The following is a 27,657-nucleotide window of genomic DNA, read 5'->3' as shown; positions in this document are numbered from 1 at the left end:
AGGTTCTAAGTGGAACTGATAGAAACAATGCTTGTGTTCATACCTTTAGAGAGCTCATAAGTATCTAAGTATTCAATGGAGTTCACACGTTTGGGAGAGTTCAGGATTTAGAAAGAAACACCAAATTCACACCCTCCCTTAGGGCCAGAGAGCATTCTGGGAGATAACCCAGAATCCCTCTCCCTCCAGAAGGCAGAGTTAACCTTTGAGAGATCATATATATACAGGAAGCTCTTAAAGCTTGGACAGAGTTACTTGAGTTAGTTACTTGAGAGAGGTTTCTTGGGAGAGTTTTTCTTGGGAGCTCGAGAGAGTTTTACTTGGAGTCGGAGAGACCTCTTGGAATCCACAAGCCCTATCTTCGAGGCAAGAGAGATTTCATCGTATCTTCCAACTTGGTGCTGGCTGGAGGCTGAAGAAAGCAGAGGCAGAAGCCAAGGACAAAGCTGCAAGATCTCTTGGAGCCAGGCAGAGAGATAGGCCTGAGCTAACCGGGCTATATTGAAGGACACAATAAAAGATCTAAACTTTTATCACCTGGCTGTGTTTTGGGAAAAGAAACACCAACAGATATTCACTAATTTTATGGGGAAAAAACATATGCATTCACTAAAAAGTATTATTCTAAATTACACCATTCTTTATTCCCATTTCTACCACTCTATCCAACCTCTAATTCCTATTTCTCCTTCTACTGCTGATTAATTTCTTTTCTATCAATAGAGCTTCAAATTTCTCACAGAATTATATGAATTCCAAGTGTAAAAAAGCTTATTTTTTTTCCAAGCCAGAAGTTCACCCTTACATAGCAACAAAGTCTTTAAAATTCAGAGATATCATACTAACTGGAAAGAGGAAAAGCAATCTTAATTTTACAAAAATATACATTTGTTATCTCAGCACTTAAATTTACAGTGCCACACCAAAAAAGATAATAAATTAATGTAAAGACACACATCAAGGATATATTTATATAGAACTTTTAAAGTTTGCAAAATGCTTTACATTTCTCATTTGATGCTTATAACAATGCTGAAATGTATTTCCTTTCTCAATTTTACAGATGAGAAAATTGAGGGTAAGAGGTTAAATGACTTGATCAGGGTATCTGAGACAGTATTTCAACTCAAGTCTTCTTGACCTCAAGTCTAGCATTATATTCACTGACCATATCTTTAAGTAAAAGAAATACTCTTAAAGTTATATTTAAACTTATTTTTCTGCAAATCAAATGTAAATCATTCACAAGAGCTAATGATTTAGAGGAAGGCCATGGTGAAATCTCTTCTGCCTTTATATAATATATATAATAATATAAAGGATCCTTTATTCTACAAAGAATTATATTCCCCCATAATTCAAGTTCAGTTTTATTGGTATTCAGTTTTCATACAGTGAAGAAAAGATTTTTTTTTTCATCTCTGCAACCCCCTACATCTAGGACTGTGCCTTTCAATAGATGGTATTAAATAAATACTTACTAGATTGGACCTATATTTTTTAAAAAGTCTTGGATCTTCAGAAACAAGCTTTAACAGAATTTTTCAAATTACATGGTGCAGCTTTTCTAGATAGTGTTTTCTATGTAGTAAATGCAAGGTTAACACATTGAACATAGTAAAGTAAGTCATTAAATATTCAGTTAAGAAAATATTTCTTCCTATGGCAATAAAAGTGATTAAAAGAATACAAAATAAATGCATAACTTTTTTCTCTTGCCCAAATGTTTTCTAAGGAGCTCTAATTAAATTTTTAAGTGAATATATAAGAAACGCAGAGACTCTAGAAAATACTCAGAAATGGCAGATGTGGAATGAATCTATGTAGAGAGGCATGGCCATTGTGTTTGATTGTTTTGCTTTATCCTTTTCCATTGGGGTCCCTTTCATTGGGCCAACAGTAGAATCCAAATTAAGGGGGAAAAAAGGCACTCAAACAAGGAAAATTAGAAACATAAGAAATAAAAATATTCTTAAATTTGACTTAATACTTTTCAAATACTAAAAGTTAATTTATCAAAAGATCAAGAAAAAAATTTAAGGTATTTTAGAATTGATCAACACTTTTAGTCCCTGGTATCCTGCTATTTTTTACACTAATTAGTATCCTTTACCTTTTCCCACTTTATCCAGAGGGTTCAAAGGACCCTATAAATAAAGTGTTAGGTTGTCACTTACTACCAGGAACCATAATTTCACTCAGGTTTTACAGAGATATAATACAAAACCAAAACTATGGCATCGTATCATCTATAGTTAATCAATTGTGCAATCTCAAAAATGGAATTAAGCCACATCATAGACAGAGAAAGAGAATGTATGACCCTTTCTCTCTTTTTCAAAATAATTCCGATTATCTTGAATCATTTATATGTCTCTATGTTGTTTTTCCTTTGTTGGATATCCCACCTAGTTCTGGAAGAGGGGGAAGAAAATCTAAAAGCTATTTTTTTTTAAACAGAGGCAATTGGGGTTAAGTGACTTACCCAGGGTCATACAGCTAGAGCATGTTAAGTGTCTGAGACCAGATTTGAACTCAGGTCCTCCCTGACTTCAGGACTGGTGCTCTATCCACTGCACCATCTAGCTGCCCCCTAAAAGCTATTTCTTTAACTGAGGTGACATTCATCAGATTTGAATTCTGATAAGTTAAACTAAGTTAGAAAGGAATATAGATTTGTGTGCTTTTCATAAATTTTTCCTTAAAATTGGATAATTCTCCAGACAATAGAGCACTTTTACCTGAAATAGGGAAAAGAACATTTACAAGAAGGAAAAGAATTGTGGATTTATTTCACAAAATTTTGAGATGTTCCTAGTCATGCTTTAAAATACCAGTTTAGAATAGTACTTTCATTACCTTTTGTGACCTGGCCAATTCTTAAAGCAAAAAATAATGGAAGGAAGGGTAATAGATTCAAGCCTCATTTGAGATAAGAGTCATGAGGCTTAAATCTATCTCCCTAGCAAAAATGCATCTTCTTCAATCAAAGTTGTATTGTCATCAGTAACGTTTTCAGTGTGACCTAAGATATCAGGTGACGGGATACAGTGAATAGATAGATTGGATGTGAAGTCAGAGAGATAGGTTCATTTCCCACCTTGATGACTTAATAAACAAACATTTTTAAGCATTTACTATGTGCCAGGCACTATGCTAAGCACTTCTATCACTCACTAACTTTGGGATCATTAAGAAGTCACTTAACTTCTCTAAATAGCAAATAGGCATCATATCAGTGGTATCCTACTTCACAAGATCGTTGTGAGGTTCATGCAAGATAGTCTATAAAAAGTATATAGCAAACCTTGGAGTACTATAATAAATGTCAGTTATTATATAGAAAATTCTGAATATCAAAAACAAAAAATGAAAGTGATCCTAAGTGCAACTTCAAAGAAGGAATCTCACCCAGAGACTCAAAATTTTGAGTTGGCCTTATGACTTCAAAACTGTAAGACAACTTCTAGGATCACAGATTTAGGGCCAAAAGGACCTTTGAAATTATCAGCTCCTACCCTTTTATTTTCTAGATGAGGAAATGAAGCCCAGAACAGCAAAAGTATTATTACCTCTTCTGAGGCAGGGAGACTGCAAGGCTCCTCTAGGGTGTGAGGATGCTTTAGGGAACTATTTTCAGCCATTCTGTTCTTGAGAATAAGCACCTCCGCATCAGACTGCTGGTGAAAAGAGTCCTGAGAGCCCGAGGAGAGCTGTTCGCCATCCAGAGTTTGAGTGATACTACCTGAAACACTAACCACTGGCTGCCCACTAGAATCTGTTTGAGAAGCCTGTGGAGTAAATACGACACCTGGGAGATTCATATACTGGGGGCTTTCCAAGGAATTAGGCTGCTGACTTAACAGTAGCTCAGGTGTGGTTTTGTGTTCACTCCCCACAGGTGGCTGTGTAAGGGTCTCACTGGTGGCTGAGTTCTCTAAATGCTTTCTTTCCACCGCCCCAGGATGGAGGACCGTGGGCTGTGGGAGAACAGTTTCCAGTCTTTGTGATTTTTCGGCAGCTGCTTGAAGTGATGCTGGGTTCAGCTGTGGAACACTGGTCTGTATTATAGAAGGTTGGCCGAGCTGCTGAAATATCTGCTGAATTGGATGCTGAAGGATACTTGCTCCTCCAGGGGTCTGTGTTACCATAACAGGTACATTCACTTTATAAAGATGTCCTGAGAAATAAATAAAAAGATATAATTACATAATTTTCTCTCTCCTATCTCCTCCTCTCCAATGAAAAAATAAAAACAAAACCCATCACAAAGAGGGATCAATCAATGCAAACTCCTGCACTGGCCTAGTAGATAAAGTCCACATTAGAATAAGTACAGCTGGGTTCAATTCCAAACTCTGTGTCCCTGGTGGGACAGTCACTTAATTACTCAATGCCCCAGGCAACCATCATCAGACTATAACACTACAGAACAAATGCTAATATGTATTGGTAGAATAAGTTTCCTGGAAGGGGGTGGGGCAGGAAGTTTCTATTAAAAGAATTTCATCTCTAGACCAAAAAAAAATGTTATTAGTTTATAAAGCATATTTTATATTGTGAAAACTAACAATGATGCATCCTGCCCAATCAGTACCCAAGACAGGTAGACACAACATTACAACATATCTGTACAAATCCGAGTTTCAAATCAACATAATTGAATAAAATAACTTTTTTCAGATTTTCCATTATTTAAGATACCATGTAAATCTTAGTTCTAAGGTAATTAAAAGGACTGGCTATATGGATCAACAAGAGTTTTGAAACTTTTAGATGATATCAAATTCTCTGTCTCCCTTAAAGATTATTAATAATCACAGACCTTTTGAGATAGAAAAGGGCAGGAAGAAATCTAGTCCAACCCTCGATTTTAGAAATGAAAATAAGGCTAGGAGAATTTAAATGATTTGCTCAAGACTACCTAGTGACTGCGGTCTCAAAACACAAAAGGGATGAATAGTACCCATCCTCATGGAGCTTGTACTCCCCTCCACCCTAGTTTACACCATGTTGCCCTCCTCCTTAAATGATCAAGAATTCAAAACACTTGCTCTGATAGAATCTCATGCAGTGAAAAGAGTCCTGGATTTAAAGTCAAGAGATCCTGATCCCAATCCTAGACCTTTTTGACAAGTGAGCAAAATCAGTTCAACTCTCTTGACTATATCCATATCTGTTAAGTGAGAAAATTAGACTAGATCATCTCAAAGACATGTTGCAGTTCTAAATGCATAATTTTTAGGCTAATCTTTTTCATTTGTATAGTTAGCAATGGAAAAACCATTTCACCTTGGCCGTGAGTAGTTACAATCTACATTAACAAAGGAAGCATCTATCCTTAAAAACAGGGATCTTTGGAAGCAGAGAAGCCCATTCAATTCTATGGAACATTGTGCTCTGTTATCAAAAGGCATCTCATTTTTGCTTTAAGATTAATTTAAGATGCAATTGGGGCAGTGTTCCTCCAAACCAAAATAAATAATCTCACAGTGTCATCGATTTGAACCCATAAACATAAATGGGTTATATGGACAGGACAAAGTGGCCCACAGCTAGTACCTCACTTTCAGGAGGACTCAAGACTAAAAGCAAAGACTTGCTGTTCTCTGTGAGATTTCACTGAAATTCCAGCATTCCTGACATCTAGGCTGAAACACCCTGATGACTGGCCACAGCACCAGGAAAAGATGCCTTGTTTGGGTTTGTTTGTTTTTTACAAGTCAAATTGAAGGAAGCATATTGGGAAAGCTGAAGAGGAGGTTAAGTGGTCAGATTTTTTCATACTGTGGACTCTAACCATATTTTCTTTCTGCCTTACTGAAAGCCTTCTCTAAAAAAACCAAACTGTGTAAGGGATGATGATACATCTACTTCATATAGGGAATAAAGTTAGAACGACATTAGGCTTTTTTTCCCCCACAGTTTAGGACTTTTGTTTCACATTTTATAGGTGCATTTGATCTAATCATCTAATAGCTAGATAGATACAGTGTTTGCCTTATGAGTCAGACACATAATAGCTGTGGGATTCTGAACAAGCCATTTACACTCTGTTTCAATTTTCTCGTCTATAAAAGGGAAATAAGGGCACCCACATCATAAGATTGGTATATGGATCAAATGATATAACTCAAGGAAAGCACTTGGTAAACCTTAAAGCACTAACACACTATTTGCTATTATTACATATAATTGATTAGCTAAAACAATTTAAAATAAAAACCATTCATAAAGTTTGCTCTCACCAGATGCTGTTTGCAGAGTCACTCCTGCTGGTACATGAATGGGATAACCAATACCAGAGGGAAGGCTATAATTAGCACTGGAATTTGAGGTGCCCTAGATGTGAAAATATCATCACATGAAATTCAACAAAAATACAATATTTTATCCCCATCTTTGTCCCTCCTTCCCTGATAAAAGTTCTGATACCATGTTCTTAGAACTTCATTAGGAATTAGTTCTCTGAATGAAGATGCTTTCAGATAGAAGACTATAAAGCTAAACTAGTATAGATTTAATCACTTTGATCCACCCAAGTTACTGGTATCCTGGCAAAGTCAAAAAATTCTAACTTATTTTTAGAATTCAGCCTTTTTTGCCCAGGCTACTAATTCTGAAAGCAAGTTCAAGGGCCACTAAGTGTCATACAAGTTCTTCAGATGGTCTAAGTTCATCTTTAGCACTAATATTGATAAAGCATTATCTATAATGTTGTTCTATGATTAGTCATTTCTAAACAATTTTAGATAACTTTTTATTTTCAATAAAAAGACATTCTTTTTTTTCCCATCAACAATACCACCATTCTTTCCATCAACTCTGTTAAGTTTTAGTTTTTTTTGTTGTTTGGGGAGGGGGTTTTTTGTTTTTAATGGTGACAATCCCATATGAGGAGTAGTATATGGGCCTTCAAGGTTATGCCAGAAGAATACAAGCTATAGCAGAACCTATCAAGCCAAAAAGGCTTCAGAGAGAGACATAGGAATCATCTGTACGTGTTACCCAAGGTAACAGTAGAAGGTTTGCCACTAGGATGTGAATTTTCTTGACCTCCTCCACTCATGAGATAGATGGATCAATTTTGTTGGTAAAAAAGTACTCATGTAAAAAATGATATACCTTTGTAGTACTGAAATAAGTATAAATTAAGTAGCTACTCTATAGAGACTTTACCTTTCAAAAGATAAACTACAAATCAAGAGTATGAAATTAATTTGAATTGTGCAAGGCACACCTATAAAAATAAGCCCAAGGATAACTGGTTCTGATATCTCCAACCTCATGACAAATATTTCAATTTTCTTCATGGATTGTGATTTTTCTTATCTGTTCCTAAGAGAAAAATTGGGCTGTTCTAAGCTCCATTTAATAAAGCTATAAAATTATAGCCAGAACATTCCATTTAAAATGCTATACATAAGCATAGTTGTTGTTTAAAAAAAAGAAAAGAAAAGAAAAGAAAGAAAAAAGGCAGGAAGTCTCCATTTTTTATTTAGGTCTTATCAATTACACTATCAACAATACCAGAAACTTACACTAATATAATAATTCCAGATTTTCAACTAATATATAATAGCTCCAAAACATCTTAATAACCCTGTGCCCTCATGGTTTCAAGCTTAGCAGATGCTAAGTATTTTTTGGGAGGGGGAACACTGGAAAAGCCAGTAAAAATGCCATCAAATATTCCCACTGTTGTTAAGCAACCTACATTATGGCACTCACATTCCTTTCTACCCAGTCTCAGAACCATCATATCCCTACCAACTGAACTTGGAAAAAAAGAATAAACAAAGCAAAAACTATTTTAAATACTGAAAGAAACATAGGAATAGTCAAAGACAGATAAATTCTTCACCAACATTCACGAAGTGTTCAGGGAGTACACACTTACATACCAGTTCTGTAGTAGTGAAATTTGGAATAGTTCTACCAGCAGGAATAACTAAAGATGCTGCATAGAAACAAAAATAAATATTACAAAATGTTAGCATTTACTGAAATGTTTTAACAAAATTATTAATTATAGTTCCCTATTGTGGGTTTACTACATCATTATTCACCTCCTCGAAAAACAAACAAAAAAGTTCCTGCTACCAAAAGGTATTTTGGTCTTAAGCTATATTTCCTTTTTCAAAACAACTTCGGATAAATGCTTTACAATGAAACTTTTTTTTTAAATATCCAGAAAGAAAAAAAATTCTTCCAGTTTTTCAGATAATGCTGTCCTTTAGAAATACATATGCTATGTGCATGCTTGTATGCCCTGCTCCTGGGGAGGCTGAGACTGGTAGGCTGCTTGAGTTAAAGAATTCTGTAGCAAAAGGGAGTCCAACTAAACAAGGTCTGGAATTGATTCTTGATGATCTTAAGAAAACAATGGAAAAAAGAAAACTATGCTGGGAGTGGGGAAGGGAAGTTATCTCATATTGTAATGCCAGAGAAACTGAGGCAAAATAGAAATTAGAGAGTTTTAATATTTTATTTGTACCTCTAAGAGGGAGAGAGAGTCTGGAGGCAGAACAGAATCCATTCTACCCCCAGTACTGAATTAGACTTTCCTCTCACAGAATCTAGCAATGAATGTGAGATTCCAATGATTTTTATATATGTAAAGGAGTAGAGTCCGAACACTGGTAAATGCAGCAATTCCCAGAAACAGACCACAGTTCTGATAGGGTGGGGGGTGAGGACCATAAAATTCTTGATAACTTAGGAGGACTTGAGAGCCAGGATGTCTAAACTTCCCCTTATTTTGAGATTACACATTTACATTTTATAACCTTAGAGTAGCCAGTCCTAAATTATATCAATCCTAATGTTTGGGGGGGGGGGTTGCAATCAGGGGGACTGAGGCAGAACAATTTAGGGGAACTGAGCACAACAATATAATTAGGATACTAAAGTAGAAATCCGCATATACAAGAAGATAGAGAGCATAATCATTCTCTACTCTCATATCCTATGTGAGTCTTGCCCATATATTCCATAAATGGTTCTAAGAGAATCTAACCAACCTCCTCAAAGCCTTCTAGGTTTTAATAGTTTAATGACAACATGGTCTTAGACTCTTCCATTATCCCTTGTTCTCACTATATTTCTAATCCATATCACTTTCTGGTGATTAATAACAACCACCACAATAGCAGCTAACATCTACATAAGACCTCCTATGTGTCAGGCTCTGTGCTAAGCCCTTTACATATATTATCTCACTTGATTCTTACAATAATGCTATCATTATCCCCATTTGACAGGTGAAGAAACTCGGAGGCTAAGTGACTCTCCCAGGGTCACAGAACTATTAACTGTCTGAGGCCAAATTAGAAGTGAAGACTTCCTGAAGAAGAGGCTCAGTGTTCTATCTCCTGTGCCACCCAGCTGCCTTTTTGTTCAACTATATATATCAGAGCTAAAGGTAAATGAAATATGTTTAACCAAACAAGGGAAAGAAACAATTAGAGAAAATAAAATGGATAATTTTAACTACATGAAACAGAAAAATTATTTGAAGAGATGCATATTAAGGTAAGCAGAGCCAAGGAAAAAAATTTTACATACACACACACACACACACACACACACACACACACACACACAATGAACACAATAATGTAAACAAGAAAATGTTAATCAAAAAATCAAATGTGAATGCTGTAAAATTATAAAGATCAAGTATGGATGGAAAGAAGGGATGAGGAGATGCTTTATTCCCCATCCCTTGGCAAAGACAAGAAGTCAACAAGTGTTGTACCATTGTACATGCTTTAACACTTTTTTGATAAATTTATCAGTTACTCAATTTCTTCTCCTTTCTTTTCTTCTTTAAAATATTATTTATAATGTAGGATGATGGGAGAATAAAGCTAGAGGAATATATGGTGATTTTTAAAAGGCATCAATAAAAGCATTTTTTTCATTTTTTAAAATTTTATTTGAAGAAACAATAAGCAAAAAGAAAAACAGAAAAGCAATACAAAACAAAAGAGAATATTATCATGTGCCAAGCAGAACATCAGGAAGGATTCGAAATATATGACAACAAATACCAATTTAAAAAGGCAAATATAGAAGAAATTGTATTCACAAGTGAACCTCTTTTCTTCAGTTCCTTGTAAATTGTTCTTTTGTTCTCTGCTGACCACTTTATTTACTCTAGTCTAAAAGCCTATTTTTTTTAAAGACTTGGATTTGAATTTTACTCCCAAAACTCAACACCAGTATGCCCATGAGGAACAAGTCATTCAACCTCATTTTCTCACCTAAAAAAATAGAGAATCTACAGTACCTACCTCACAAGTTACAGTGAAAATACACCTAAAGCACTTTGCACACATTAAGCTCTTGAAAGCATTCTCTATATGTGGGCAGAGTGGGGGGGAGGGAAAGATTCATCTTAACTAGTCAAAGAAAATACCTGAAATACTTGTTTTCTAAATAAATTATCCACAAAAGACATTTCTTCATGAACACATAAAATATCTCTCTCTCTCAAGAGATCATTAGCAGACTCTGGCTCTATTATTTAAAAAAGAAAAAGAAAAGAAAGAAAGTGAAACAGCAAAACCTGGTGATTAATGAAGCACAAAATTATTTTTATCCTCAGTTCATCTCCAGTTTTTTCCATTAACAAGCACTCCATTAGAAATATTCATGTGTCAGAAAAGGAGTAAAGGATCACAGTGACATCAGTCTTAATTACCTGAAGTGGCCACAACTTGAGCAGTATAACTAAAGTCATTGCTTGTCAGGAAAGCAAACTCTGATTATGTTAGTTATTGGAACTGGTATAATCAATTTTCTTAAGGGAAAAAAAATCTTTCCATCTTAAAAAAACATCCAAGGAATCCTGAAGGACATGTATTTAAAGGAGCCAAGATAACTATGTTAATAAAAGTTTATATCCAGCGAAATAAAGGCATTTAACTAATTAACAGTTTGATTTTACAATGCAATTCATCAAAACCTATAGAGATTGCTATTTAATTTTGACACCAAATTCATCCCAGAAGTTAGTGAAATGAATAATGTGGTACATATTAAAGATAAATGTTAGAACACAATAGGCCTGACCTCCCCTTATACTATAATTATATGTGGCTATCTACAGAAACTTTTAAAAATTTTACTTATAATTTGCATCAATTTCATTTTGTAAAAGTACAGCTTCTTTAATTATTTTGTAAAATAACAGAGTCACAGTACATTTTCTCTCAGAAATGAAATAAAGCATACACAGTATGTTAGAAAATCTAAGTCCCTCAAACTACTTGTGTGACAAGGGAAGAGTCATACAGCCTTTTCAGGTCTCCATTTTCCTGCCTATAGCATAAGGGAGTTGCACCAGATGGGATAACATTGTGTTCCTGTGGGCCATTGGATTTTGAACATCTCATATTGACATGAAATCACTACCAAGAGAAGCTATTCCCAAAAGGTCAAAAAGTGGTAAAGTAACATCAAATGGAAGTCAAGAATAAGTCAGATATTTAAAAATCTGGTGGGGAGCAATTGTTATTGGTAGCATTTTTTATTATTTGTGCTATTTTTACAGCATTTCTCAATTTGGGCATGTTATCACAAGGAAAGAGGAAAAAGTTGAACTGGTATTTAGAGTTATAGATATCTTAGGGTGGCAGTAAAGCCCTGAAATTCAAGACTACTGAATCAGAAAGTGACAAAACCAACTAAATGGTCCTCATAGTTTAATCAAGGTCATATATCTTGTCAAGACATTCAGCCAAAATTTTAGAAATTTTGAAAGAGGAAGAAAATGTAGCTTCATGATAGCTTCAGGGATCTAGTCATTAATCTGTAGATTATTTTGTTTAAGTGGAGCATTAGGAGAAGATATTCTCCTTTCATACTAAAGCAATTTAGTTTTTTTCTGTAAACTTAATTTCAGCTGGATACCCAAGATAATGAGGAGTCACTAGGAAGGCATGATTTCATCTGGGGGAATTCTATACAAATCCTAGAGTAACCAAGGCTTTGAAAAGACAAAGAAAAAATCAAATCCCTCAGAAAGAGGGGGTACTGTAATTAAGAAGCATCTCAGATTTATAAGACTATTTACTTAGGAGTCTCACTTGTAAGAGGGCTGAAGATAAAAAGGTATAAAAACAAGACTAAATTTGCACTCTACAAAAACAGTCTAAATTGTTTCTTTGCCTTGAACTACTTCATTAAAAATGGAGAAGAGGAGGAAAATTTCCTTGTCTTAAATATAATTATTTCTATTATTCTAACATCTGGAGTATAGAATCCAAATGGAGAATTGAATAAGGACTAGTAATATCCGAGCTAGTTGAAGAACTTTTTTCCCCCCAGATCTTAATCACTGGTAATATTACCATCTTGTGGCAAAATTGGAGTACTGCAATATCTACTCAGAAGAACAGAAAACAGCAAAAGTGTTCCAAAATTTGACTTCGAGATAAAATAGGGTTAAGGCAAAGGTAAAGAAGGACTTTTACCTTCTCCTCAGGATCAAAAAATCTTCAAAAGACAAACTAAAAACTATTTCACATGCTAATGTTTTAAATTAAAAAGGGAAAAAGGAGGGTGGGATGATAAATATTGCCAGGAGTTTACAACAGAATAAAAATGCCTCCATTTGACAAAACAGCAAATTGGAATAATAAAAAGTATAATAAGTTAATAAGAATGTCACTAGCTTCTAAAATCTAGATTTATATAGACTAAGTCTGGCTTACTTTGTTCCCATCCAACCTTCCCAGGAAAGTTCAGAATAAAAATCATTTCTCAGCACCTACAGATGTCAGGGAAAATGCCCTTAGCTCCTATACACAGCACCCAGCTAACAATACTTCAGATAACAGGTTAGCATTTATTTTATCCCCCAGAAAGAATATTAAACAAAAGATCTACAGAACATCTGAAGACATTTCTCTTTTCCTCTCTAATAAGTCCTAGCTTTGTCAGAGCACGCAACAGTCCTCAAGCCTCATGGCTTCATCCTAGACTGTAAAGTAAAAGCATTTGTGAGCAAATGGAAATCAATTCTCCCCCACTGGACCAGCACAAGCCGGCATCATGGAGGCAACAGAAACTATGTGATTCTACCTCTTCTCCCCTTCACAATCGACCCTTCTTTCAGGCTGGGCACACAAGCGCCAGTCACTCTGCCAAGGGGTTCTGTGCCAGCCCCCCCCCAGTCATAGAGCTTTCTCCCCCACGTCTGCCTCCTCAGGAACCATGCCCCACTAATATCTGTCTGTTACTGGGGCTCTCCCCCTACCCCCTACCGTTGCCACCTCTCATGATGGGAGATCTCCATGGCTGCCCCCTTTGGGCATGGAAAAAAAGGAGAGAAATAGGTGGACTCTACACAAAGCTGTACCAAGGTACAACTTCCACATGCAGGCTCCAAAGCTACTTTCCAGCCTGCCTCCATTTTCCCCAAGTCTTAAGTCTCTGATACAAATCTGCCCTATTCCCTTCCCAGACTGAGGTGGCTCCACTGTAACAACAGGGTCTGATGAAAGCAAATCATCCCCCAAATGCCGGGATTCAGTCAATGGAAATGTTCAGACCTCTCAGGGAGACAGATTTATAGCTGAGAAAAAATCTAATCCAACTCTCTCATTTTACAGGAGGAACATGAATCAGAGAAACCAGTTACTGGATCAAAACTACACAGGTAAAAAGGGTAGTCGGAATTCAGCCTCTTGGGCCTCAGACAGCCCCACGATCTGAGTCCCAAACAAAGGCTCACTCTTTAGCCTTGCAAAGGTGCAGGCCGGAGTCACCAGCTCTCCTTCACACCCCATTCACTCAGAATAGAGAGGCAGGGCCAGCAGGCGGTACACCAGGTGCCAGGACTCGGGTTGAAGACCCATCTTTGACATATATATTTTCTGTGGGACCCTGAGCAAGTCCTTACCCTGTCAGAGCTCTGAACAATGTTCCAGGCAGGAAATGATCTAAGCAATATAAATCAGAGAAAGTGATAGAAATTCTCTCATCTGGGCATTTCCTAAACCAAGGCTCAGTTAGGGGTATATTTACCCATAATCATTCAACTCCTTTCATTCTATATAGCAGGAAACAGCCCTAACACATTAAGGGAAAATATCTGCTTTTGCTATTTTTTTTTACATTTAATTTAAGCTAGTCTACAGGTTATATTCATTTAAAATAATACAATGAGAATCCTGATATGAAAACATCTCCAAAAATAATTAGAACATGACTATTTCAAGCATTGCATATCAGCAAGTAGAAATGGTACAAAGTAGGAAGAACTGCTTGACTAGACTAAATCTTTGCAGAAGCATCCATACATGGGAAAAACACAATTTGGAGGTCCCAGAGAAAGTGATTGTCAAGGCATTTGAGAGAGGGGAGGAAATCAAAGGTTCATAAAAACATTCAAAACTTATCAACCCAAAAAAGTATAACAAGAGAATAATAATAACTACCAGCCCAGAGGCTTGCTCCCCCATATCTATGAACATTTTTATAAGAAAAACCTATACACATACACACACACACACACACACAATGGCATCTTTGATGTAGATATTAGAAGAAAACAGACTTTCAAGACAACATTCTATAAAGGACCAATTTTCAGGCACACAATTAATAGAAAGAAGTAAAAAGTACAAAGTCCATTTATCATTTGACTGTAAAAAAGTATTTTGATAGCACAAATCATCACCTTAAAGGCTTTCTTCCAACCCGATGTCTCCCACACATACATCAAAATCATACAAGATTCAAAATTCTTTTATAGGGAATAGCTCTCAGAGAGGGGAAAAAACAAAAGAGAGGGATAGAAGGAAAAGTTTAAGACAATGTTAAAGATCAATAACATTTTATTTCTGTAAATCATGCAAGATTCCTCAAAGTCTGAAAGAATGGAAGTTACTTTGTTCAAAAACCCTCTGATTACAAATACGAAGTAAAGCAAAGAACTGAGAAATCAATTCTTACTATCAAGGGTTTGCCAATATCATAGGAAATGTCTAGCACAGAGGCCAAATCACAAGATTCCCTATAATGAGGTCATGTCAACTGGATGCTCTTGTTTGCAGGTGACTCTTATTTCAAGTCCCAAAATATTAAAAAAAAAAATTATTCTGGACTAAACATATCAGGAAAGTATAGTAATTCAGGTGCAAAATTAAAGTGCACCAAGATAGTCATGACAATAAAGTGTAATAAAAATTATTTTACTATTAACAAAAGATAAAAAGAATACAATTCATAAGTTTTTTTTAAAAAAAGACAATAATCCAAATAAAATGATACTTTACCTCCATGTTCATTGTAGCAAACAAGTGATATAAGATCTAAAATGGCATAGCTATAAAGCAACAGAATTCCATTGAACTCTTACATATTAATTCCCTACAGGCTGAGTCTTAAGTTTCAAAGGCAAGGAAGTCAAAAAAAAAAAAAAAAATGATGCTAATGATGGCTTCTTCCCCACCCTGTAATGCAGCCATTCCTACTTACATAAACAGGTGGTATTCCTACTACAAGGTCCATGATCACCCAAAAGAGTTTAAAAAAAAAAAAACTTATTATTCATTCCACTACTGTATACCATAATCTGGACAATCTATAGAATTGGTCCATCAGTTCAAATATTTTTAATAGACACTGCAAATAGACAATCTGCCAAGCCCAAAAATAAGCAGGCAGGAAAGAGCAGGTTTGATGGCCTTTGAGACATTTTCCAGTATTTTTAATATAGAAAATTAGGGATTAGGTGGTCAGTGAATCCCACAGTGTCATGACTACTCTGATACTTTAGTGCATCAGTGATTTTCTTGATATGGGTATTCCTTGTAATGATGAGAAAAGTGATTTGCTCCTATATTGTTTGATTTTTGTCCCTATCTTCCTATAAACCCTTTGGAGGGTGCAGTAAAGACACTAAGGACTTATTTCTATACCCAAGTTTTTCATCTTTTTAACACCATTCTTCTGGTGATGTTATATGCTGGAAGTTAAGGAGTTTGATAACTTTGTTGAACGTCACCCAAAAGATAATGAAGAGACATGTGGTAGGCAGAAGCAGGCTGTAAAGTTATCAAAGAAGAGATAGATGGCTGAAAAGCAAAAAAAAGCTGGACCCCACAAAAGCAAGAGGTAGCCACAGAGGATGTATTCCTCTGGTATCAATGTCAAGAAATTGGCCATTAGATGGTGAGCTCCTTGAGAGCAGGAAAATGTCTTATGACTTTCTTTGTATCTTGTGGTTACACATAGTAACCACTTAATGTTTTTTTACTTTGACTCTGAGAGGTGTATTCCTAGCACATTTAGTGAACCCTTTGGAGAATTTACAAAAAAATAAAGAGTCAATCAGTATACGAAAATAACAATTAGCTTAAAGTCAAGGAGAGAATTTTATATCTACTCCTAGGAATAATAGAGAACCGCTGGAATTCACCAAAGAACATGAACGAGAGTAAGAGTCAGACTGGAATGTTAGGAACATTAATTTAATTAATAAAATGAGGTTTGGCATGGAAAATCTTGTGGCAAGCCAACCCACCAGGAGGCTAGCAGGTGCGAGTGGTAAGAACCTACACCTGAGTGGCAACTGTCTGCAAGAAGAGAAGCAGACACATTTGAAAGATGTCAGAAAAATAGAAACAACCAGATGTGGAAACAAATTAGATAGGCAAGACAAATAAGAATGAGAAATTAAGGATAATGGAAGTTGCAGATCTGGTGACAGAGAATATGACAATGCCCTTAATAGAAAGAGAGGAATGGAGCTAAATCATTTTAGACATGTTGAGTTTGAAATGACTTCCATATATCTAGTTCAAGATGTCAAATACAGGATTGGTCTGGGATTTCTGGGAAACAGCGACTTCCTTGATAAGATTATGAGACTGAAGGTGAGGAAGAAGCTTAGGACTGGAAACGTAGACCTAAGAATTATGTCCACAGAGTTAATTAAATTCACAGAAGCTGATAAGATTCCCTAAACAGAAAGGAAGAAAAGAACCCTAGGATAGTATCTTAGGGGGTACCCAGGATTTGTAGGCAAGATCTAGATGAAGTCCAGCAAAATGGAGTGAAAAGATTAGGGAAGGTAAGTAGAAGAAGAACTAGTGTCATGAAAACCTAGAGAGAAGAGAGAATATCCACAAGAGTGAGAATTGAAGAAAAAGTCATTAAATTTGGCAATTAAGAGATCACCGGTAACTTTGGAAAATGTACTTTCAGTTGAATGATGATGTCAGAAGTCAGAAGACAGAGAAAGTAGAGACATTAATTGTATGGCTCTCTCAAGGGATTGAGTCATGAAAGGAAGGAGAGCTAGAAGATGGCAGTCAGCAGAAAAGGCTAGATCAAATAATTTCTTTTATAGATAGACATTGTAAATAACAGGGGAGCAAATTTTCTGAAGATGACATGATAAAGGATTAAAAGTACATGTAACAGTAAAAAATGTCACCTCATATGAGAAGGTGAAATAAGAGATAGTGGGGAAAGACATCTACATGATATTAAATGAGAAGTAATTGCTACAGCAATTGATAGAAGTGTTTAATTTCAATTAAAAGCTAGTGAAAATAAAGATGAAATTTTTTTCATCCAGGTTCACAGACACACATCCCCCTAAAAAATTTCTATTCACAAATGGGGTCTCTGGACCCCAAATTATGAACCCCTCACTAACATATCCAAGTAATGAAGATATTATAGGATTTCTTGACTAACTCCTAATTCCCTATGTATTTCTTGCAAACATTCATCTATTCTAACTTTGTTCCTTTGAACTGATTTTAATAAAATTTATTATGTATATCTCAAGAGAAACAAAAAAGATCTATGCAGGAAAAAAAAGCCAAAGAAGACTAAATAAAATATTGCTGAGTCAGAAGCAACAATATCAATTTTTACCTTTCATCAGCTAATCAGTATTATTTAAATAGATACACTATAGTTAGGGAGAAACATTTCCTTAGCAGCAATAAAACAGATTCAAAGCATCTAAAAATAAGGGCAAAATTCATGTGGTAAATTTCTAGTAATTATTTTGTAAATCTAAAACAAAGAAATAGCCTTACTTTTCTCCTTATTTTCATAAACTTCCTGTTCTGCTTTAAATCTCTATATATACATATATAGTGATGCTCTAAGTAGATTGAGCATTTATTCTTTCTTGTTTGTTTATATTTCTATTCTCAGCACTTATCACAAGGCCTGACACAAAAGGAGCTTAATAAATGTTTTCTCTATCTATATGTATGTGTACATACATACATTATACATGTACCTGTGTACATGTCTATCACACACACATGGTTCCTTAAGCTATTCCCCACAGAACCTAACCCATACAATATGTCCTTTGGTAGTATTCAAGTAAGAATTTTATGGATTTGATACAAGATCTTTTTTTATTTCATGCTTTAGTTATGGGTTAGTGATCATTTGCAAAATGAAACTAGTAATGGTGCCCCTACAAGGTAAAATTTTATCTTAGACCCGTTTGAAGAGGAGTTTATATTGAATATGAAAATATTCCCCAGTGACCAATAATACTTTTCTTAATTTAGAAAAAAAATAACCCAGTAACTCTGAATCACAATGCTCCTTCATAAACTATACCCAACCTGTTGACGTCTGTATTGTTTGGTGCAAATTATGTGGCAATTGCAAAGTGAAGAGAGGGCCTGGGTGACTATTTCTGAAGAAACCTTCTGTTGCCTTAGACTGCATCACCTTCGTCTCCCATAGCTATAAGAAAGGGGAAAAGATTCTCTTTTTAAAAACAGAAATAATTGTTTTATCTGTTTCAATTGAAAAATCAACTTTTTAAAATATTAAGTGTTAGCAAAATAAATAACTAGATCTAAGCAGTAATTTTAAATAATAAACAATAATTACAATGCAGAACATTGCATTGGTTATCAGTTTTCTAGATTAAGAGATTCTAGATGGGGAAAAAAACCCTTTTTTTTTTAAACTACTACAAACCTGCTTTAAGTCTTTCAGGACTTGTTCTTCTATCCCTTCTTCTGTAAATAGCTCACGAACCCCTTCAATCACATCTTCAATGACAGATCTGTAGAGTTTGGGCTGAATAAAAATAATTGTTAGCATTTTTAGTTCTCAGGTTTTAATTTATTTAGCCTTGATTAATTAAGTATGCACAACTTTGGCCCATCTCATCATTTAAATATGAGAAAACACAGCACACAAAATGATTTTTACTAAGCTTCCTCCTTATCCTAAACAATACTATTAGCCTGACACAAATCTTTCCTGCCTCAAGAGAAGAATACAGTCATGCAGCTATCTGCAAGACCCAGTTGGAAGACTTCACTGAAGCATGGAACAATAATCCCATGAAGTTGTACTGTTATTGGAGCCATCAGCATATGTGCCAAATGTTTACCCTCCCTATTCCTACAGAGTGAGGAATGAATTTTAAGTGATCTAGAAATAAACCTGTTTTCCAATGACTCACTTCTCAAAAGGCCAATAATTTTTTTTAATTTCTATAAGACATTAAGTACACTATTCCCACTATTGGATTTTTATTATATACAAGCTAGAAAGGCAAAATAAACACCTACTACAAATTAATACCATGGTCAGTCTCTTCTATCAAAACAGATAATCCAAAATTCTGTTCTCTTGTCAGATTAAAGTAGCAGTGACAACAAATACTTCTATATTGCTTTAAGGTTTTCAAAGCACCTTCCTCATTACAATCCCTGATAGTAAGGGGGTAAACAGTTCAAATGATTGATTTTATCAATGAGGGGGAATTCCTTGGTGTGGAAACTGGAAAACTCTTTTCATACAAATCAGAAGTTTCTCTGAAGTTTACGGTACTTTGGCATTATTTGTTTTACACATCAAGTGACTTGCCCATGGTCCCACAATTGGTATGAGTCAGAGACAGGAGTTAAATGTAAGTCTTCCAAACTCTAAAGCTATCCTTCCCTCATAATAGCATATTCCTCATTTTATAGATGAGAAAACTAAGGCGCTAAGAAATTATCCAGGATACATAGCTGGTTTCCAATTTCACCTAGGTCTGCTGACTCCAAGTCCATCATTCAATTTATAAAACTTGTTTCTTGTCATATAAAGCTAAGAAATCCAACAACCAATACATTCTAAAAACTTCAGTAATTTCGGGGGAGTGGGAGGGGTGGTTAATTCAGCCATAATATGAAGTTTATGTAAATGACTAAATGCTGTTGATCAGTGGGTAAAAATAAACATTAAATCCAATATTAAATGAGTCTAGCTTTCAGAATAAGTTACACTCCTCACCTACAACCAAAGATGCTAATTACTGTTCAGTTCTGGATTCCACTAAATCACCCACTAGCAATATGGAAAGTATTTTTATTTATTTATTTAACTATTGTGCCACAGTTCCCTTTTATTGTCCTGCCTCAGTTTCCCTTAACTATTCTGCCTCAATCCCCCTGATTACAACTCCCCTTTTCTGTTCATTAGGACTGAGATAATTAGGGCTAGAGAGATCTGGCCACTCTGGCATTCCAAAAGATAAAATTCCAAATGTCCTATCTCAGATAACTAATTGGCATCTTCTATCTCTAAGTTCCAGACTTTCTATCTCAAACTGTCTACACCCTTCACTCCCAGTTTATCAGAATTTATGGTCCTACCCTCAACCTGTCAGAACCGGATTTATGGTCCATTTCTGAAAATTCCTTTGTTTACCAGGGTTTAGACTTCACCCCTTTCTCTTCCCAATCTTGGATCCACATATATAAAAATCATTAGAATCTCACATTTGATGCTGATGCTGAATGCTTTAAGACATCAGCCCTGTGACCAAAATGGATACCTTTGGTCCCAGCAAATTTTTTCCTCTCAGAAATCCAAATAAAATATTAAAAACTTTCTAATCTCTATCTTTCCTCAGTTTCTCTGACATTACCCAACCAAAACATAAAATGGCATATTCTCAAACAATCTTTACCTACTTACCCCAGACACACACTCATATACACCCACAGAGTTTTCAGGTCCAAATACTATAATGCCTATGACGAAAAGAAGAAAAGAGAAGAGGAGAGGAAGAGGAGAGAGAAGAAAAGGAAAGAAATACTCAACATAATTACATGACTATAGACAATAACAATCAAAGTTTCTCCTTCAGAAAAATTAACTAAGAAAACAAAGCAGAGAAATTCTTTCTAGTAAGATCCATCTAAATTTGACTACATTTAAGATCAGGGAAGTCCTTAGGACCAAAATCCTTTCAAACTCTTCCCTAAGATTCTGTTGCCTGCCAATAGAGGATAGAAAGAATCAGCTAGAATAAAATTACTAGACAAAGCCCCTGCTCTGGGACTCTTAAGGAAAAAAATTATATTGACTTCTCTGTGTATAGGTGTGTAGGGTATAGGATGTGTTCAGGGAAGACCTTGTACCTCTGAAGTGAAGGCTGCCAAGCCCTTTAGAGGGCTGCTTTCCACTTTTGATGTCCACCTGACAGTTGTCTTGGCTCTCCTGCCACTGGGCAGTGATGACTCTGGAAGAAAGAGTGAGGCTGGCAACTTTATGCAATTCTGCCTCACTTAATTCAAAATTTATATACGAACAAAAAGACTTCACCATATCATTTTACTATTAATATCTCAAGGTCCTGTGGCAATGGATGAATAATGAAGCAGCACGTGCAGAATCCCTGGGAGCTGTAGTCACAATCTTGCACACCAGCAGTCCAGATCTTAGGGTCATTATCTCACTGGAAGCAGCGAAGGTATTCAGCAACCCCCGGGGGTGAATCTAAGCAGCACTTTAAGGATCACACTGCTCACCTCCAGGTATAAGGAAGGGGCTAGAAAAGGTGCCCCTAAAACTTGCCCAATTACCCAACCTTGGTCTAATTACTGCAGCAGGCAGGATTCCATCCTGAAGTAAAAACACTAAAAAATGTACAATAACTTCTGCAAAGTCGACTCCACTCACCACTGGTATGTGGAATGTGCACATACTTATAGACAACACAAAATCCAGCAGACCTGAAAGACGACCAGCTCTCATTGCAAGAGAATTCAATAGGTATCATATCCAAATAGCAGCCCTGAGTGAAACAAGGCTGGCAAATAAAGGACAGCTTACTGAAATAGAAGCTGGGCACAGTTTGCTGTAAAGGCCACAGTGAAGACCACCATGAAGCTGGTGTAGGTTTTGGAATCAAAATTAATCTAGTAAGCAAGCTCATATGCCTTCCAAGAGGAGAGAACAATAGGTTCATGACAATATGATTGCCACTTGCAGGAAAACGCTGTGACATTATCATTAGTGCCTATATTCTCAGTGTGACAAACCTTGATAAGGTCAAAGAAAAATTTATGAAGACCTGGAGACCCTTACCATCAATGTGCCAAAAGAGACAAGCTTGTAATTCTGGGTGAGTAGGCTCAGACTACCAAATATAGTCAAGGGAGGAATGGAGTCAAACTGCAACTGCAAGGGTCACTTACTGAAGACTTGTGCATCACATGACCTTCTTATCACTAACAAGGTTTATCTAATCACAATAAAACTAAGTGGATGCATCTTTACAGCAAACATTGACATTTAACACACTATGTGATTTTAAGGAAAAGAGACAAAACAGGATGTGAGTAAAGAAGGCAATGGTGTGATGCAAAGTGCTAGACTTATTTTCTCCAGGCTAAATATTTGCATTCCACAGAAGGAGCAGCCCAAGGAAATAAGACTCCAGAAGAATTAATAACAACAGATTAGAGGTTTCTCTGAAAGGAAAGCAGCTTGATGCTAAATTGATCAATTGAACCATCACACAATTGGCAACAGTGGATCAGCGACTTCCAGGCATTTAGCATATAGCACTGTATTTGCTCATCTGGGTCAAACACATGCAAACATGAAGACCGATTTGACAAAAAAGATGGAGAAATTCATAAGCTGCTAAATGAAAAATGAGACCTCCACAGGGTATACCAGCAGGATAGTTCATCCATCTCTCTGAGAAGGTAGCATTCAATTTCATCAAAAGTAAAGTACAATCAAAACTTAGATGTGGTATTCTTTTCTCTGTAAGAAGGCAGGTGAAATTCAGTTCATGCTGGTAGTAACAATCCAAAGCGTTTTTATGATACACTTAAGGCTACTTATGATGATAAGGATGTGATCCTAAAGAGATGGGCTGAATGCTTCTACAATGCTCTCAGACCATCATCAATCAATGCTTAAGCCATTGACTGTTTATCTCAAGTTAAAATCAAGTTCCAACTGAAAAAGGTTTTGAATACCATTAGGCTCCTTTCATGTGCCAAAGTACCTGCTGTCCATTCTATTCCAGCTAAGATTTACAAGGTGGGGGGTCCATTGCTCATACAAAAGCTGACTAAAATTTTCCAGTTTATATAGCAAGAAGAGGTTTTGCCCCAGGAGTTCAAAGATTTCTCCACTGTCCATCTCTATAAAGTTAAAGGGATGTTGTTCTATGACAATCACAGGGGGAGTGTTCTCTTTTAGTTACTATTGGCAAAATTCTTGCCCAAGTCTTCCTTAGATGACCTTTCAGGTGAAGGATTAGTCTATTATCTGGGAGCCAATGTGGTTTCAGAAATGGCCCAAAAATGGTTGATATGGTTAAAATTTGGTTGTTCAAAGAAGTTCAGCAATTTCACAATAGGGATGCTCGCCTGTGTTCTGGACAATAAACAATGGTCTCCATCTTTCCCAGTCACCAATGGAATGAAACAAGACTGTGTGCTTGCTCCCATCCTTTTTTAGCATGATGTTCTCAGCCATGTTGTCAAATTCCTTGAATGAGGACAAACATGGCATCAAAGTCAATGATAAATTCTACAACTTGAAAATGCTCCAAGCCAAAACTAAAATGGAGGGAGTGCTGTTGCACACATTTTGTGTGTTTGTTTACAGATAATTGTGCTTGCACTACTTTTGGTCAAAAAATTAACACCAAGCAAACACAGATACTTCACCAGCCAGCACCACATCATCCATATGTGGAACCATGGTTACAGCAAATGGAGAAGTCTTGAATCCACTTACCTTGGCAGTATACTCTCCAGGAATGTCCACATTGATAATGAAGTTAACACACCCGGTGTTTGGGAGGCTCCGAAGGAAAGTACAGGAGAGGAGAGGTATTAGACCACCTACCAAACTGAAGGTATACAGAGCTGTTATGCTCATCTCATTGTTGTATGCCTGTGAAACCTGGACACTGTACCACCGCCATGCCAGGAAAATAAATTGCTTCTATTTGAATCATTTCAGGAAGATCAGCCCCTGAGGCCCTTCTCAAACTAATCTGACAAATATTCAAACTCGACTACAGAAAGCACAACTCCTTTGGGCTGGGTACATACTTGGAATGTCAAATGTATACTTGCCAGAAAGACTATTTTATGGAGAACTCACAAAGGGTAAGCACTCACAAGGTGGTCCAAAAAAGTGATACAAGGATACTTTCACGGTCTTTCTTAAAAACTTTAGAATTGATTATATGACATAGAAGACATTGGCACAGGACTGCCCAGCATGGCGTGCCCTCATCTGAGAAGGTGCTGTGTTCTATGAGCAAAGCAGAATTGAATTAGCTCAGAAGAAATGGATGATGCACAAAGTTAAGACAATCCACTCCAAACGTTCACGGGGACTATTTGTGTCTGACCTGCGGCAGAGCATTCTGAGCTCATATTGGTCTGATCAGCCACAGTTGGACACACTAACTCAGTGATGTCATTTTGGTCCTTTTCCAGAACAAAGGACAATAGCCAATCTTTATTAGAAACAGACATAGAAAGAATATAGACAACTGATGACTATTTCTCCCCCAGAAACAATGCTGTTAGAATTAACTCATCACTTTAAAAAGCAGAATAGATGGCATATTTATATTTCCATCCACACTTAACACTTAACGCAAATTACAATAAATATGAGCCATACTTGAAATACACACTGGAATATTAGTATTTAACAACTCATTTCTCCTTAAACTTTTAATAACTCAAATTGTCTTAATGTTCATTTCATTTAAAGAGAAATGAGTTATTTGTAAAACAAGTGGGACTGTGGAAAACGTTCTTCAATTCTGGACCTGGGTTTAAATCCTATCTCTGACAATTATCAACTTATGTGACTCTGGAGAAGTCCCTCGATCTGTCTGGGAATATTTCTTCATCTGTAAAATGAAGGGGTTGAATGAACTAAGTGGCATCGGCAAATCACTTCATTGTAAAATGAGGAATAATCCCACCTATCTGCCAGGGTTGTTGTAAGGACTAAAAAGATACTTTACAAAATGTTTTGCAAACCTTAAAGATCTAGATAAATTCTATTATTATCCCCACAGGCTATTATTTAATCAAACTCAGAAATTAAAAGATACCAACCAACTACACATTTGGGATTGGAAGGATGAGGAAGCAATGGCTACAAAATAGCCATATCCCAACGAAAACAAACAGGAGACTACCAAGACCCCAGATGTGCAAAACAAGAATGCAAGCAACTGTCATAGCGTGGAAGGGGTTGTATTTTGACCCTTTTTCCCCAACCCTGCAGGTTAATACCTCGGTAGCAGCTCCATCACCCCCAAAAAAGGTAATTACTCTCGCCAACATCCCAACGTTCGGAGACAGAAGAGGGTTCAAAAATCACCTGGGCTAACAATCGGCTAACCAGGAATCCCTCCGAGTCCACGGTGGGAGGCAAAGTAACCCGCGACCCTAAAACTCAAATCCCGGCCCCGTCACCCAGACCCGGTGTGACTCTGGCCAACTCACTAAGCTCGTCTTCTACCTAAAAAGAAGAGGCTGGAGGGGGTTGCAAGCCCTAACTACGAGGCGACGCAACGGGCCGCTCCCCGGGCCCCCGGCTTGCCCTTCTCCGAGGCGCTAACTCCGGCCAGCTCTTACCGGACTCCAGGCCCACAACCCCCCCCTCCCCCCCCCCCCGGCCGGCCCCGCGCCTTGCGCCCCAGCAGGCGTTCCCCGGACCAGGCCCTGGGAGCGGGACTCAGTTTCCCCGTCTGTAAAACGTAGGGGCTGGAATGATTGGGCTTTTCCGTCTGCGGCCCGCTTAGTTTTTCTTCCGGCGGAGGAAACGTGACCCCGTAACTAGGCCCCGAGGCTGGGCCCACGTTTCCAGACTCGGGCCTGCCAGCCCAGGGAGGGAGTCCGGGGGAGAGGAGAGCCTGCCCCTGCCTCCGACTCTCGGGAAGACAGGGAGCCCGCCCCCGGCTCCCCCCAGAAATGAGACAGGAGGGGGCGGGGGCAGGGCCTGCGCCGCTAGTTTTGGACTGGAAGGGGGCGGGGTAGGGGTCTGCCGGGGCGTCGAGGGCCCCGAGGAGGACGAGGAGCAGGAGGAAGAGGAGGGCGGGCCCGCCCGCAGCGGCCTCGGACCCAACCTTACCACGGGGTTGGCGTACGCCATGACCGCGGCTCTCCTCGAAGCCCAGCCCCGCCCTGCGGGCGGCTCCCGTCTATAACGCCCACCGCCCGCCCCACCCCCCGCGCAGCCGCTGCACCCCTACGCCGGCCCGACCCCCCGCCGCCTTAACCGTGAGCCAGCCGGGCTGGGCCACCTCAAGGGGGAGGGGGCGAGTGGGAGCGCAGGGGGGAGGGGAGGCGAGGTATCCCTCCGCAGGAAGCGGGCGGAGTGGGGGCGGGGTGAGAGCAGGGGTTAAACTGAAAGGAGGGAGAGTTCAGCAGAGGAGACCCGGAGCGTACGGGAGGGGAAGGGTTAACGGCCGGGGGAGCACGCCCGGCGCCAGCTCCCCGGGGCCGCGCCTCCGTCCCCCGGCTGCACCGGCTCTCCAGGCCCTCCCGCCCAGGGCCACGCCTCTTTCGTAACAAGGAAACTGAGGCCCGGAGGATGTTATCCATTAACCCAGGCGGAAGTGTCGGTCATTATTTGGATGCAGGTCCGCTGAGCGCCGAGCCCAGCTGCTGTCTGCCCTGGGCTCCCGAGCTTCTCGGCTCACTTTGCATCCAGGGCGTGATAAATAATGGCTCTCCCCCCGTGGGCCGGGGGCCTGGGTCCCTGGGGCAGACTTCCGACGCACTCAGCAAGCATTGAGTGCCTGCTGTATGCCCGGAAGTGCGCTAAGGGCCGAGACGAGAAAGGGAAAAGGAAGGGGGATCCTCCTCCAAAGATGTGCCGTCCGATGGTGGCGACTGCGCTCAGGCAGCCGCGCGTACAAGTGAGAGAGGGTAGATGGATGGCATAAGATGGATGGGTAAATAGATAACAGCAGATTGATAGAGGGGTGAATAGATGATGGACAGATAGACAAACAGGATAGAGGAAATTGGACCCCGTCTCAGAGAAGGCCACTGAGATCAGTGAGCACCGGGTAAAGACTTCCTGCAGAAAGCAGGACTTTAGCTGATATGTAAAGAAGAGGAGGGGGGGGGGGGGGGGGAAGGAGATGAGAGAATTCCAAACTTGGAATTATAAACCTATTATAAGATATATAATTATAATATATTATTTTTTATTATATTATTATATTTTATAAGAATTATATTATGTTGTATTATTAATTTATTATATTATATGAATTATGTTATATTATTAATTTATTATATCATAAGAATTATATTATGCTATATTATTAATTTATTATATTATATGAATTATATTATG

The 27,657-nt window shown here is 37.9% G+C and overlaps 1 protein-coding gene across 6 annotated transcripts in view; it reads right to left on the bottom strand.

Annotated features, from left to right (window-relative positions):
- GTF2A1L (general transcription factor IIA subunit 1 like) overlaps nt 1–26,525 on the bottom strand; it is an 81,775-nt gene extending 55,250 nt beyond the window's left edge. For 2 of the 6 annotated variants that reach the window (XM_031950464.1, XM_031950465.1), the window contains exons 1-6: nt 26,422–26,525; nt 18,985–19,086; nt 18,621–18,744; nt 7,905–7,960; nt 6,249–6,342; nt 3,573–4,180 (exon numbers count right to left, since the gene is read on the bottom strand). In XM_031950464.1, the coding sequence (XP_031806324.1) occupies nt 3,573–4,180; nt 6,249–6,342; nt 7,905–7,960; nt 18,621–18,744; nt 18,985–19,086; nt 26,422–26,442 (1,005 nt within the window). In that variant the 5' untranslated portion in view covers nt 26,443–26,525. Of the gene's footprint in view, nt 1–3,572; nt 4,181–6,248; nt 6,343–7,904; nt 7,961–18,620; nt 18,745–18,984; nt 19,087–20,982; nt 21,039–21,428; nt 22,913–25,580; nt 25,663–26,421 lie in introns of those variants that run through there. The other 4 variants (XM_031950460.1, XM_031950461.1, XM_003758291.4 and 1 more) reach the window with 4 other exon arrangements.
- Nucleotides 26,526–27,657: the final 1,132 nt, after the last annotated feature.

The sequence above is a fragment of the Sarcophilus harrisii genome, chromosome 2, assembly GCF_902635505.1.
Source record: "Sarcophilus harrisii chromosome 2, mSarHar1.11, whole genome shotgun sequence".
NCBI lineage: Eukaryota > Metazoa > Chordata > Mammalia > Dasyuromorphia > Dasyuridae > Sarcophilus > Sarcophilus harrisii.
The sequence above is the reverse complement of the archived record's forward strand: the minus strand, read 5'-3'. Positions and strand labels throughout refer to the sequence as shown.